The sequence below is a fragment of the Mastigoproctus giganteus genome, chromosome 6 (genome assembly GCF_048544385.1).
Source record: "Mastigoproctus giganteus isolate SK-2022 chromosome 6, ASM4854438v1, whole genome shotgun sequence".
NCBI lineage: Eukaryota > Metazoa > Arthropoda > Arachnida > Uropygi > Thelyphonidae > Mastigoproctus > Mastigoproctus giganteus.
Genome location: NC_143580.1, coordinates 78607635 through 78624048, shown reverse-complemented (window position 1 = coordinate 78624048; position 16414 = coordinate 78607635). Strand labels below are relative to the sequence as shown.

The 16414-nt window shown below is 36.8% G+C and overlaps 1 protein-coding gene across 5 annotated transcripts in view; it reads right to left on the bottom strand.

Annotated features, from left to right (window-relative positions):
- LOC150084425 (oxidation resistance protein 1A-like) overlaps positions 1–16414 on the bottom strand; it is a 250740-nt gene that overhangs the window by 48838 nt on the left and 185488 nt on the right. For all 5 annotated transcript variants that reach the window (XM_090376063.1, XM_090376059.1, XM_090376064.1 and 2 more), the window contains one exon: positions 8554–8649. In XM_090376063.1, coding sequence (XP_090232189.1) covers positions 8554–8649 — 96 coding nt within the window. The remainder of the gene's footprint in view (positions 1–8553; positions 8650–16414) is intronic.

Below are 16414 nucleotides of genomic sequence, written 5' to 3'. Positions count from 1 at the left end.
GGTTTCAGGGTTAACACAAAAGTAATAAAAAGTGCAGCCATTATCAACCCACTGCAGGATGGAAGCCTCCTCAACAATTCATGCTGAGGGAAGTGGACCATAATCTGCCACGCTGGTCCAGTGCGGGTTGGCAGATCGACCGTATTCAGCAGTCAGGGGCTTGAACCCCGGTCTACTCAAACAGCGTGTGCTACTGCACTCCCGCTCCTGACCACTCGGCTACGGAGGCCTACTCAAAACACAAAAAGTAATATACATGTCCAAATCCTAGATGAGATCACATTAGGCAGGGTTCTAAATTATGATGTTTTAAAAAGTTCTTGCCTAAATATGAGCTCTAAGAGAGCCCAAAAAGTCTAAGATTATCATCCAAGATCTTGTTTGTGTGGCCAGGAAATAACTGTTAACCATATTCATCAATGTCATTATTATAACGATCTTCAGCGTAACGTACTTAGTCTAGTTCCTACTGCAACGTGACCTACTTAGTGCAGTTAATAACAGTTACTAGGAAATGTCTCTAATATGAAATGTCACAGTGATATTCACTCACAAAGAAAAATTAATTCCAAACACTCTAAAATGCTAAAGGCCAAATAGTATCTCGATGAGTAGAGCAAAATTCCTTATGCAGTAAATACCTATTCTGCTGAAAACAATTTCACATCAAGTACAAGTCTATTATAGGCACAAAACCTTTTAAGGGCACAAAAGGTGATATAGTTGTATACATTGGCACTAATGATATTAAGAGTAGGAGACCGGCGGAATTACTTAACAAGTACAGGTCACTGTTGAAAAAAAGCCGTGAATTAGGGTTGAATTTGAAAGTGTCTGCAATTCTGCCCAGACACGATAGGAGGGAGTATATGATGAGAGCCCTGTTGATCAATTCGGCCCTGGAAAGATTGTGCAAGGCTCAAGGGGTAGAATTTTTTTTCAGCCTGGTCTGTACTTGTTAACAGGAGAGACTGCTTCTACAGGGATGGGATACACTTAAATAGAAAGGGTGCAAGAATGTTTGCTGATGCTATCGAGGCAGTGTTAGGTGGGTCGGAAAACTGCTAGATTGGGGAGATACAAGGACTAATAGATTAACAGTAGCCACTGGCAGAGGTGAAAGAGATTCTTGCACTGCTTCTATTGGAATGAGCAGAAGCCTGGAAAATAAGATGCAGGATATTTCAGAGACTGCTGGGAATCATTGGGGTACAAGTAAATACATGGGTTGTGTTAGGGTAGCTAAGAAAAAGAACAGGTGCATGTCTACTTGCATGTACACCAATGCTAGAAGTTTAGTAAATAAATTTGATGAATTTGAGGTTTTGCTCAAAACATCAAAGGCAGATATTGTTGGGATTTCAGAGACGTGGTGTCACACAGATATAAGGAATGCAGAACTGGAATTTGGGGAGTACAATGTCTACAGAAAGGATAGACAGGATAGGGAGGAAGGAAGGATTATGCTATTAGTTAAGAAATACATAAAATCCAAAGAAGTGAAGCCAGTCGACATCGCTGGACAGAGCAGTGTCGTGTCAGTTTGGTGTGACATAAGCATTGGGAGATCAAAATTGAGAGTAGGAGTGTGCTATAAGCCTAATGATTCTGATGAGTATAATAAGAAACTGTACAGGGAAATAGAGTGGGCCAGTAAATCAGAGAGTCTTATAATGGGGGATTTCAATTTCCCAGATACTGACTGGAATTTGTGGGCTGGTCCTTACACACTAGCAAGGCTTTTATGGATTTAATGGATGATTGTTTTCTATATCAGCATGTTCGGGAGGCAACTAGAGGGAGTAATACTCTTGATTTGATTATCAGTAGTGATTCTTCATGCATTAATAATCTGCAGATAGAGGAACCACTAGGTGGCAGTGATCACAGTGTGCTGAAGTGGGATTTACTCAAAGAGGTAACTACCATTAGGGGGTAAAGGGAAGGGTTATTGCTTTCGTAAAGGTGACTACGATGGACTGAGACAGTATTTAAATTCTATACAGTGGGATCAACTGATGATGTTACCAACAGCAAATTCAAAATGGGAAGCATTCAAAGAACTTACCTTGGAAGCTACTAGGCTTTACATACCAACTAAGAAATATTGTTCAAGGTTTAGGCCTAAATGGATGTCAGATGAACTAATGAGACATATGGCAGAGAAGAAAAATGCATGGGATACATACAAATTAACACGTGACACAGAAGCCTATGATAAATACAAGTTGATCTGTAACCAAGTTACAAAGGAGGTTAGGCAGGCGAAGGCAGATTACGAGAAATCTTTGGCAAGGGATGCAAAGAAAAACAGCAAAGAGTTCTTTACTTATGTAAACTCTATTTGAATGAACCAGATTCATCCACTTGATATCGATGGGTCAACTGTTGATGATCCTGCTCAGGTAGCTAACAAACTAAATGATTAATTTGCATCGACATTCACACATGAGGGGTTATTCAGCAAGGGGAATGCCAGAGGTGTATTCAACTCTGGCAGTAAGTTAGAGAACTTGTAATAACTGAGAGTAAAGTGGAAGAGAAATTGTTGAAGATAAACACAAAAAAGGCACCTGGGGTGGATGGGATTTATCCAATTATATTAAAGGAGGAAGCAAAGGAAGTAAGCAAACCCTTAGCCATAATTATGAGAGCTTTCTTGGACTCAGGGGAGGTACCCATGGACTGGAGATGTGCAAATGTGACCCCAATTCACAAAGGAGGATCAAAGGCTGACACAAGTAATTATAGACCTGTGAGTTTAACTTCTGTTCCAGGAAAATTAATGGAGGCACTGGTTAAAGAAGCACTGCAGGATCTAGACAAGACTTCAGTTACAGCTCAGACACAGCATGGTTTTGTTAAGGGGAAGTCTTGCCTGACTAATTTGATTGGATACTATGATGCAGTCACAAAAGAACTGGATGCAGGGAATAACTTTGATATTATACACTTGGATCTTAGAAAGGCTTTTGATACTGTTGCACATGGAAGACTGCTGCACAAATTGGAGCAGTGTGGCATTGGAGGCAAATTGCTGCTATGTATAAAGTGGTGGTTGAGGGGGAGAAGACAGAGAGTGGTAATCAATGGACACTGCTCATCGTGGACTAATGTTATTATTGGAGTTCCTCAGGGTTCAGTATTGGGTCCATTACTGTTTTCTGTATTTATAAATGATATTGATGATAGTATATCAAGCTTAATGTCCAAGTTTGCAGATGATACGATGGTTGGCAGGTTTGTCAAGGACACTACTGACACTATGCTGCTGCAACAGGAGCTGGAAAGGTTGAGCAGATGGGCTGAGAGGTGGCAAATGAAGTTTAACATTGACAAATGTAAAGTACTACATATGGGAAACAGCAACTGCAGAGCAACGTATCAACTCTGTGGTAGAGAATGAAAGGGACCTGGGGGTGGTTGTGCAGGCAGATATGAAGTTCTCTGAGCAGTGCAGATGGGCTGCAAGGGTAGCTCATGGTGTATTGTTAATGATATATAGGAAATTTTCTAGCATGGATAAGGAGGTGATTATTCCCTTGTATAAGGCAATGGTCAGGCCACACCTAGAGTACTGTATACAGGTCTGGAGGCCTCATTTCAAGAAGAATGTAGAGCTGCTCGAAGGAGTACAGAGAAGGGCAACAAGATTAGTGAATGGAACAAAGGTGTGCTCTTAAGAAGAAAGGCTTAAATTTTGCAAATTACAGTGTCTGGAGACTAGGCACCAGCGAAGTGATCTGATAGAGGTGTATAAAGCCTTGAATGGTTTGAGCATGCTCAATGCTGATGGGATTCTTCCTCTTGCTCAGAATAATCACCTGAGAAGGCATAAATTCAAATTGAGGAAAGACAGATGTAGGATAGACGTGCGGAAATTTGCCTTTAGCCAGCGGGTGGTTGGTTGGTGGAATAGACTTCCATCCCTTGTCGTGGAAGTTGACAGCCTAAATAAGTTTAAGGCTCAGCTGGACAGGTATTTCGAACGAACAGAGGGGTGAAGTGGAAGTGATTATTTTTTATTTTTTTTTGGCTGATGCTGCATAAGCTTGCTTTCTCGCATCAAATGCCTCTACTAATGCTAATAGCACTTAATGATACTAATCAGTTGCAACTTTCCTAATCCAATAAAGGATCCAAGAAATCACAGGAACAGCAAAACTAGAACCTAATTTTGTTTTTTCTTTTAAATGCACGAGAAGCAAACACATTCAAAGCATTAAAAGCTGTCTGAGATTCAACCAAAATTTTATTGTTGCTGGAGTCTAAGTTAAGAACTACACTAAGTAGGTCACGTCGAAGATCTTTATAATAATGACATTGATGAATACGGTTAACAGTTTCTTCCTGGCCACACAAACAAGTGTTGTTGGTGAAAGTCCCAGTTTATGAAGTTTAGTGTTTATACTTCCACATCCAGTTAATATAAACATAACATATAAGCCGAGTGAAAACCACATTAACTCCTTTTTAATTTCCCTTGCTACAGATAGAAAGTCCCTTGTGACTGCACCAATATCAGATGAAGACCACTTCTGCTGCCATTTTGCAACAAAAATTTGCCTTAATCTTGTCTTCTCAGTCTTAATGGGAGCACTTAGATCTAATTGGATGTCATCATAGGTCAATGGTATTTTCTTCATTGGGTGATACTTAAGGTAGTGGTACTGAACTTCAAAATGGACAGGTGGTTTCCCAAGCAAAACCTGAAGAGTCTTGGAGGTAGTTCGACAAGCTCTTGACATGGTCAGGAGGGCAGCCCTCTGTGCTTGTAACAGTTGTTTCACTACAGCAACTTTATTGGCTCTAAATTCCCATGTACCAGCTCCATAAGAAATTATCGACAAAAACACAGAATTATAGTAAAGTCGTAAGGTCTGACCTCTAAGACCCCCAATCTTGACTTATCTGTTTAATTCGGTTCAGGAACAATTTAGCCTTTTCTTTAACATACTGAACATGTGGTAGAAAACTGAGAGCATCATCAATATAAATGCCTAAGCATTTGGTCTTCGATAAGTACTTAATGGTTTGTTCCCTATATTTAATAACTGGAGGTCTTCCATGGTCAAGCTTTCCCTTAAGCAACATCTGAGACATTTTTGTAATAGAAACCTGCAATTTATGTTTGAAGACCAGTTGGAGAGTTCCAACAGCACAGCATTTGCTGATTCTTCAAGGCTTTTCCTAGAATTACCCTGGATTAACATTGTAAGATCGTCAGCATATGCAATTATATGAATATCTGGAAAACTCTTAACCAACCAGGTTCCAGCACAAGGGACCAAGAATTGACCCCTGTGGACATCCTCTTGTAATTCTGCGAGAGACCTCCTCCAGTCCAGATTTGACAGAAATGGTATGATCAGAAAAACAGCTCTTTAAAAGCTTATATATACAGGTAACCATCGTACAACGTGGTTTATAAATTGTGGCCATTGTTGTATGACACGGTCGTTGTTTCAATATAACGCGATCTACAAATTGTTGTGGCTTCTTTTCACACACTTTTACCATGCGACTTAAAAATCAAACTTTATGTTCGTTAAATTTGTGTCTGCTCATAATGGGTGTAGTTGCCAGAACCAAATTTATATAAGGGGAAACACCCAAGTACATACATACATTTTTTGTGTGTAGTGCCAATTTTTTACCTTATAAAGAGTTAATTGTTGAGCAAGTGAAGTGACGAATTATTCGTCACTTATTTATTCGGGGAATACCCCTTGGCAAATAAAAATTTATTTTTTATAGTAATGGCCACCAAAACTGCAAAAGAAGGAAAAAAAACCAACATTGAAAAGAAAATTCATTTCTCTCGAAGAAAAAAATTAAAATCTTGGATCGGCTGAAAAATGGAGAAAAACAAGTTGTTGCAAGGACTTTGAATTTAAATGAATCAACAATTCGTACAATCAAACAAAACAAGCAGAAAATCAGAGATAGTGTTATTGCTGGGTCAACAATAAGTGCAAAGGGCATTGCTCTTGTACACGATATTTTATGGGAAAAAAATGGAGAAATTTCTAATGGTTTGGATTGAAGATTGCAATCACAAGAAAATGCCTTTGAGTGGAAACCTTATTAAACAAAAAGCCCTCAAAATTTATCAATATTTAAAAGAACTTGAACAAGATTTTTCAGAAGAAAGCTCTCAGCATGAATTTTGTGCCAGTAAGGGCTGGCTCAAAAAATTTTAAAAAGTGATTTTTTTTGCATAATCTTCAGCTCCAAGGAGAATCAGCATCAGCAGACGTAGATGCTGCCTGAAAATTCCCAGAAGAACTTTTAAAAATCATTGAAGAAGGTAGATATAGTGCAGACCAGGTATTCAATGCAGAAAAATTTGGGTTAAACTGGGAAAAAAATGCCAAAACGCACTTATATATCAAAAAATGAAAAGAAAAAAAGAAAAAAAAAACAGCTCCTGAATTCAAAGTTTCTAAACACAGAATTACTCTACTGTTTTGTAGTAATGCGTCAGGTGATTACATGACAAAACCAATGTTAATTAACTGATCTTTAAATCCTCGTGCTATGAAAGCAATTCACAAGTCCACCCTCCCTGTTTATTGGAGAGCCAACAAAAAGGCATGGCTTACAGCTAGCATATTTTTGAAAATTGTTTTTTTTTAACTGTTTTATGCCGGATTTAGAAAGATACACAAAGAAAAAGAATATCGACTTTAAAATTTTACTAATTTTAGATAACACGCCAGGGCATTCAAAAAATGTAACCCATCCAAATATTAAAATAATTTATTTGCCGCCTAATACAACGTTGCTCATTCAACCCCTTGACCAAGGGATAATTTCAACATTTAAAGCATATTATATTCGTCAAACATTCGAATTAATTTTGGAAAAAATGGAATCTAATCCAAACATGACACTGCCTCAAGTGTGGAAAGAGTTTACAATATTTAATTTGGCAAAAATTATTTCTCTATGTATAGAGGAGTTAAAACCCTCTGCGCTGAAAGGCTGCTGGAAAAAAATATGGCCTAGTGTCATCCTTAATCAAAATTTTGTACCTCCTGTGGATGCTGAACTAAGTCGTATAACAAACCTGGCACACATTTGTGGTGGCGAGGGATTTTCCGATATGGTTGAAAATGAAATTTGTGAATTAATTGATGAAGAAACAGATTTAAATGAGGAGGAATTGGTTCAATTAATAGAAAACGGCAAACCAAATACAAATGGTGAGGAAAGTTCTACTGAAGATTCTGATTGTGCTGAATCCGTTAAAGAGTTCAGTCTAAAGAAATTAGCAGGATTAAATTTGGCACAAAAGTTAGGAAGTTATTTTATGGATAATGATCCCTCAACAGAGCGCTCGGAAAAATTCAAAAGACAATTGGACAGTTTTTTAGCTCCATATTATGAACTTAATAAAAAAATTTCAGCATAGTGGTAAGCAAGGTCTTATTACTGACTTTTTGATAAGAAAACCAGCTGAAGTATCCAGTGAGAATTATACAAATGATGTCGAAGAGATTAAGTGATAACGACATCCTGCCACTCGTAAATAAAGAATATCTACGAAATATTTTTTCTGAAGACAGTGATGACAATTAAAATATCCACTTCTTTAATTTTGAAATTTATGCATTATTTGCCTTAGGAATTGGAATTTTACATGAAATTTATGTACAATTCCTAATATTTATAATTTTATTCTATGTATTTGTTAAATAGTTAGTTACATGAATTCTTGAATGAATAAAATGTTTTTGTTGAATGTCATTGTTGTTTCTATAATTAAAAAAAAACACTACAGAACATAACCCTACATTTTGTACGAAACCTGAACCTCATACAACGCGATTTCTATAACACGTGATATTTCTGGAACCTAACCTCCGTTATACAAGGGTTACTTGTATTTATGGACACTGCGGCCTCTCAGAACCTCGCCAGGGCACTGTGCCACCAAAGAGGCCGAGTAAATCAGACAGTGTTTTTTTTTTTTTTTTTTTGTCTTGAAATTATTATTACTACTACTAGCCACATAGTGCAAGGAAGCCTGCAGCATAAGTTGTTTTGACATAATGGAGTAACGTAAGTGATATCAACTACCCCCTCCCCAGTTTACACAAAATGAACAACAATATAAATGAGGATTAAAAAAAAACAGCATATACAAGACTAAAGGCACAGTTAAGGAGGTACAAATAACAAGAATCACTGATTCCAAATTAATATTTCACAAGCAATAAATATTGTTCTGCAGTAACTATCAGGCTACACAATGCCACTAAACAGTTAACATGCAAATTTAATGTACTCCTTCGTTTTATGGTTTGGTTGATAAATTGTTCTATATAAAGACTGCAAAATTTCTACAACTATACTAGCATCTTCAACAATTGTTTAAATTATAAATTTATTTATCACAAATAAATTTATAATTTAAACAATTGTAAAACAGAAAAGTGATTTTACTGGACTCTGAAGATTTAGATAAATATGCATATAATATCCATTTTTATTTCATTAATTAAATTTGCTGCTAAAGTTTAAAACATAACACTAAATTTATGCAACCTTTGCTATATGGTCTCCACTGAGGATATCAGAATTATCTAATAGTTCCGGAATTGGTATATCATCTAGATGATTCTGTTTTCTTTCTGCTGTTAACTGCAAAATGAAATAACATCTCATAGGTAATGAAATAACACATGTATAAGAATGTACTACAGGATAGCTACAATATGTACTTCTTAAAAAGATAAATTGCCTCATATATAGATAAAGAAGTCAATATTTTGTAATTATCATTTGGATAACTATATGCACGTGGCTAAAACTATACAAGATAACTTAATAAGCATAGTGTGAATTATCAACACATATTCAGAAATTATTGAAAAGACAGAAACTGAATTCGGAAATAAGTACAATTTTAAAATAATTTCAAAGCTTGCATTGAAATGTAACCCCACAACCCTGATAACTTTACAGCCTAGTATTAACTGGGTTATTGGTGTTACATTACTATTCTTGTACGTTTAACTGAAAGTTTTCCTTCCATACACCACTTGGCTACTCAGTGAGAACATGTGATTGCTTAGACTCTATATATTTTTAATAACTAGTTGGTATAAGCTCATTGAGAGAAGTCATCTGACAAGGAACCAGCATCTCAATGAGCTTGTACATTAAATTACAAAATTAAATTACTGCATGTGACGTACCAGTATTTTGTACTTGCAAAATAAGAATAAACAATACTGCTTTCTATCAAATGGCCAGTTTTTAGGGAACCTCCACTGAATCCAAGGATACTGTCATAATTAACTACGGTTTATCTCTTTTGCTACTTCTCTTAATATGATAGGATAGATTCCTTTAGCCTAGGTGCTTTACTTAATTTTAAGCTTTCTTCACTTTCTTCTCCGTTATTCACAAAATCACTTAGCTCTCTGTTATATGTTTGTATATGGTATTTCCATTCTAAAGATTTCTTCACATGTGAGGGCATATGTAAAATATTTATTCAGTTTGTCAGCAATCTGAACGGAATCATCAATAGCTATGTCATTCATATATAGAAAATCATGTTCATTCCTTTCCTTCTACTGTTAAATATGTAAAGAATTCTTTGTTCCTTTTCTTCACATTCTTAGCAAAAGACTTCTTGTAATCTGCCTTAGTTTGCCTAACTTCCCCTTAGTGATTAGATTGTAGATTTGTTTATACTTACTCAAGGTTTCTATGACACCTGACAATTTATAACCATCCCATGCATTTTTCTTGTTTTCCACTAATCTCATCAGTTCATCTGACATCTATTTACACAGCTACAAACTTTTGATTTTCAAAAAGCTGGAGATTAGATATCTGTAGGCTGGAGGAAAACAGATTTTTTGGAAAAAGAAGAGTTTTTTTAAAGTCCATACTGCACTAGAAATTAAATTTAACTAGCAAAATACACATTTTATATTAAAATACAGCCATAAGATTGTTAATCAGTACAGTATGATTTTAAACATTAACTTATTTAATATTTTTCTGTCTGTGGATTTCTGCTTGAATTGTTTGTTTGGCATCAACAGATGATATTGCTTAAAAAAAAAAAAAAAAAAAGCACAGTGAACTTGGGACATCTAAATGTTGAGTCAAAGTTTTTTTTTTTTTTTTTTTTTATAACAATAGCACTGCTGTTCAGACTTAGCTATCAAGATAATTTCCAAACCAGCATCAGAAGGAGAAGGTCCAAATTCTGTTTTATTTTCACCCAGTGGAATTATTCTCTGACACTTCAGCATTGTGCTATGAGGATTTAAAATTATTTAAAAAAAAGAATGACAACTTGGAATAACTTGTTATATTTCATATTTCCCCATGTACTTGTCAGTTCCCCAACCAAGGACAACTGTACACAATTCTTTGTTATCAGGGTCTGGTAGATACTGTTATTGAAATTGACAGAACTGATCCAAAATATCTATTTCTTTATCTTCAATAATATTACTGAAACTGTGTGTGTGTGTGTGTGTGTGTGTGTGTGTGTGTGTGTGTGCGTGCGCGCGCACGTATATTTTTTAAAATCAATCTGATTCAATTTGGTTCAAAAAAAACTTCTCCCAATACTGTTATCTGATTAATAAATTTCCATTTATTCTCAATACAGCAAAGGGCAGAGGTTACTTATCCACTGTGATTGCATATGTACTAAATTAATTATTAAGGGTGCGTGTGTGTGTGTGTGTGTGTGTGTGTGTGTACTGTGTCGGGGTGGTACCTAGGCATGTGCCCATCTCCACCTAAAACATTTTAACAGAAAAACTGTAAAGTGGGCCTGAATTATAGCTAAGAAATAGAATATTCAAAAGAAGAAAATTTTGAGATGGATTCAATTTTGAACAGTGATCTAAAACTAATAACTGAATTTTGTATAGGAAAGGTTAAAATTGTATTGAAGAAGTGTTTGTGTGTATAGTGTGTTGTTAATGTCAGGTCACTTTGCCATCAGGAAGCAGCTGTCATCCACAGCTGCTAAGTGATGCCCGTCCCCCGGCACGTGGAGCCGGACCTGCTCTACTATTATAATCTTTAGTGCCAAAGCACAATCCTGCACCCAACAGAAAAAGTGCAATACTGTCGGGTGCCAACATTCCTGGTCTCTGGCCGCCCAAACCCAAGAGCCAAGAAGAAAAAAAAAAAAAAAAAAAACCCACCGTAGTGGTACATGTTGAGGAACCACAGATCAGACATAAAGCTGCCTGATCTGAAGCTCCCAACCCAGAGGCATTTATGCATTATTCAAATATGCTGCCAGCTCTACCTCCAATAAGTTTCTCAAGATCGTCCTTCTGGCGAACACAGCAGATGCAAACCTCTGCAAGGCCTGAAAACTGGAAGCGTCATTCAAAAGCATCTGCACATTATCCTCAGTGATGTTAGTAAGTTCACTGAAAAGTCGGCTCTGCACAGATCCATACAAAGGACAAAGAAATAAAACATGTGTCCAAGATTCCGCCTCACCGCAGGAACACCACGGATCAGGCTCCAATCCTCGAGAATGTAGTTTTTCACGAAAGGACCCATGTCCTGTCAATATATAGTTGGTATACATCGAAGGATGAAACCATGACGACACTGTTTTTGACATTACAAAATCTGCTGATGGGATTAACTTCCTCGTTACCTGTCCTACCTCAGAAGAGCCCCACCGATTCCTCCAAACTTCCACTAATGAATTCCAGATTAAGTTTTTCTTCTTTGATGTTATTAGTAAGGTCAACGAAAATGTCCAAACACTGAGTCGAAATTCCCCTCCTCAGTGCGTACAGCATTCCCCGATACATAATATATAAATCCAATGGAATGGTTCCTGCAATGACCTGCAACGCCGCTGTTGACACAGTTCTTGGAGCATGTAAAAAAGCCAATAACATTGATCTCTGCAGTGACATGAGTTTGCTTCTGATTCGGACCTTATTTACTGCGCCCATCCACACTCCAGCCGCGTAAGCCATAATTGGCAGAAAGACAGTTCTGTAATATAATATCATAGTTCTTTTGTTAAGCCCCCATTCCTTCCTAGAAATCCGAATCACTGAAGAAGTGAATTTCTTGATTTTTTCATTTAGGTGCGACACATGCAAATGAAAACCCATCCTGTCATCCAAAATCACTCCTAAATATTTTGTACTAGAAACTAGAGGAATTTGTTTTCCCTTTAACAGCACTCTGGGCGGACGGTTGTAATCAAAGTGATTTTTGAACACCATAAAGTTGGTTTTTTTGGGTGAAATTTTCAACTTGTTTAAGGTGGCCCACGCGGACAAGTCATCCAAGATGTTCTGTATTTTTTGCTCCAATATTGTTCTGGACCCTCCAGAAACTCCTACAACTAAGTCGTCCAGATTTCTGGCAACACAGTTTACAATGAGCAGATTGTTTTTTGTGGCACTATATGGAGCTGAACTCAACTTCTTACTTGTGGCCACGCACTAACTGCTAGACTGGCTGGAGCAACTTGCTATTTGAATTCTTTTTAGAGCTAGAAGACTTACAACTACTATAAGGAAACATATTTTGGCCTTAGAAATTCATAATAGAAAGTCAGCTGGCCAAACAAAGTTCAAAACTTACCATATTTCTTCATAAAGTCATTCAGCTATTGCTATGAGTGTATTAAGTATTTGGAGTTTTGACATTTTGTTGGATAGTATCAGCATACAAACCACCTTGACAGTACATATAAAGTTTCACTACAGCATTTTTATTTGTTTATATTTTTTTTAACCATATGAATAAAACACTTTCCAATTTTAAGTTTCACCACGTCAACCTGTTTTGATATACAGTAATACCCCGACTTACACGAATTGGAGTTACGTGGTTCTTGATTTTTTCGTTTGGCAACACTGCTGCCCACTGTCTTCAAGGTCGTTTTTCATATGCTATCGATATACGGTGCGACGGCGGAGAGTGAGAGCGAAAGATGAACAAAATTCAACTTTGCTGCCACACGAGCTGCACACATATACAAGAATTTGCATTCCAACTGTCATATTTATGTGTGCGTTCGAATTCGTGCTCAACTTTTGTCAGAAATTACATCGTTTTCACAAATAAAAAAACTTTCCAAAGACTGATTGACAATGATGGTCGGCGGGAATGCAGCTGGTGACTGCAAGTTAAAACCTCTTTTAATTTATCGCTCCGAAAACCCAAGAGTTTTAAAAAATATCTGAAATTAGCTTACCAGTGATTTGGAAGTCAAATCATAAAGCTTGAGTGACAGCTTCCGTTTTTGAGGACTGGTTTGGTCACCACTTCATACCTGAAGTCGAACGTTACTGCAAGTCTAAACAGATTCCATTTAAATTGATCCTTCTTATTAACAATGCATCCAGTCACCCTCCTGCCACCCTAATTAATTTCGACCGACGTGTGAAAGTTGTGTTTTTGCCTCCAAACACAACCAGCTTGCTTCAACCGATGGACCAGGGAGTCATCAAAACATTCAGGCCTACTACACGAGGTGTTCGTTTGCACGTCTGAATGAAGCTATGAGACAAAATAGTGAGATATCTGTTAAAGACTTTTGGAAACAATTCAATGTTTTAGATGCCGTAAGAATCATTGAAGAATCTTGGGATGAAATTCACAAAAAAAAACATTGAATGGTGTCGGAAGAAACTTTGTCCATTTTGTTTTTAAAAACGAGACGAAAACAATGCCAGAAACTGATCATGTCGCTCATATGATAGAAGTTGTTAATCTTGCCAGGCAATTAGATTTGGAAGTCAATGGTGATGATGTCAACGAGCTGTTGGATTCACATAGTGAATCCAACTGCAATTGTATAAATAACTGCAATTTTATTAAATATTTTTCTTTTAAACAATGAATGAGCTCATAGAGATTCGTGAGCAAAACGTCACTGAATTATCCGACACTTCAAACCCAGTTCCACCAGAAAAGCACATGACAATTGGAAGCTTGAAAGAAGGCCTCAGCTCAATTGAAAAGAGCTTAAAAATTTTAGAAAACAGACTCCAACGAAGAACGTGTTATAGCTACAAAGCAAGGAATAAAAAATTATTAGCTTGCTACGAAGAAATTCTGCGTGAAAAAAAGAAGGTGCTATGTCGTCAGACGAATTTGTTAGATTTTATGAAGCCATCGACATCGAAATAACTTTTTTACATAACTAATAGATTAACTAGAGCCACAGGCTGAGGTGAAGATGATTCTTGCACAGCTTCTATTGGAAAATGTAGCAGCAGCCTGAAAAGCAAGTTGTTAGGGATTTCAGACCCTACGAATTTGTTAGATTTTATGAAGCCATCGACATCGAAATAACTTTTTTACATAACTCATTTATTTTTTTAATACATAATTTGTATTAATATGTATAAATAACTGCAATTTTATTAAATATTTTTCTTTTAAACTAGTGTTTTTGTTAGTCCTTGGTCCCAATTAAACAAAATTTATACGTATTTATATGCAAAGTTGTACCCTGACTTACGCAAATTCGACAAGCGATTTTCGTCGTACCCACCTATCGCGTAACTTCGGGGTATTACTGTATAGAGTATTTTAGGGAAAGAGCCTCATACCACATAGTAGAATGACTAATGTATAGGTTAGTGCAATGGCATCAGTTTAATTCATAGCCATTTACCAAAGTAGCTGAATTGGCATTGTTTTAATTAAAATACCCTATAGCAGAGGTTAGCAACCTTTTTTAAGTTAAGAGCCATTTTTGATCTAATTGGAGAAAAAAAAAAAAATTCTACGCCCTTGTATTTAAGTACACATCTACGCAAAACTACTAGCTTGGGGGGGTACCCATACTAATAGATTAACTAGAGCCACAGGCTGAGGTGAAGATGATTCTTGCACAGCTTCTATTGGAAAATGTAGCAGCAGCCTGAAAAGCAAGTTGTTAGGGATTTCAGACCCTACTATGGATCATCATGGAACCAGTGAATACATGGGCTGAAGAGTAACTAAGAGTAAGAACAAGTGTATGTACACTAATATATGTGTATGTATAAGCATTGTAAATTAATTTGAAGTGCTGATTCAGTCATCAACAGCATACAGTGTAGGGATAGTGGAGATTAGGTGTCACTCAGACATAAGTGATGCTGAATTCAAATATGGGGAGTACAATGTATACAGGAAGGACAGGAGGGATGGAGAGGTTATGCTCTTAGTTAAGAAACATTCAATCTAAGGCAGGGAACCCTGATGATGTTACCAACAGCAAATTCTAAATGGGAAGCATTCAGGGAAGCTACTAGGCTTTTCATACCAAAGAAGAAATACTGTTCAAGACTTACACCTAAATGGATGTTAGATGAACTACTGAGACACAGGGCAACTGAAAATTTATATGCATGGGATGCATATAAATTATCAGGTGATACAGAAGACTATGGTAGATATAAATTAGTCTGTAATCAAGTCACAAAGGAGTTTAGGCAAACTAAGGCAGATTGTGAGAAGACTCTATCAAAGAATGTCAAGAAAAGCAGCAAAGACTTCTATGCTTATATTAACTGTACAAGAAAGGGGTTTAATCACACTGAGCCACTTGATGTCAATGGGTTCACTGTTCTTGATCCTACCAAGGTTGCTAATAAATTGAATAGATATTTTGCATCTACATTTTATACACGAGAATTATTTACAGAAGGGGACATTAGAAGTTTGTCAAACTCAAACAGGGAGGTAAATGATTTTTTGATAATTCAGTGTTGTCCCCAGAAAATTTTGACAGCCAGGTGGCATTATGAAGTAGCCGGGTGGAGAAGTGCGATACATTGCACTTAACATTATTATAAACTTTTCTGTTGTTTATAAATATGACTTAAGTGATCCAGAGCAAAAATTAATTGCATAATTTAACATTATGCAATTAATTTTGCATTGACCTCGACTGCTTAGTATGTATGTTTGATCAAGATCAGTGAGCAGTATGATACGGTACCACGAGAATAGCTTAAATTTTAGCCAGGCCATCAGTTAAATTCATTTCATAGGTCCAGGGGAGAACACTAACTGAAGGGGAAATTGGAAGAGAAATTGTTGAATCTGAACATAAAAAGGCAGCTGGGGTGGATGGGATCTATCTAATCATATTAAGGGAGGCAGCAATGGAGGTGAACAAACCCTTAGTCATAATTATGAACATCCTTGGATTCAGGGGGAGATCTCCACGGACTGGAGATGTGCGAACGTATCCCCAATTCATAAAGTGGAATCAAAATGAGACATGAGTAATTACAGACCTGTCAGCTTAACATTTATTCCGGGAAAATAATGGAATTGCTGGTTAAAGAAGTAATGCAGGATCATCCGGGCAGTTATACTGCAGTCACAGCATTGTTCTACCTTTTGCCATCAAAAACTTGGATTTCAGAAGGCTTCAGAG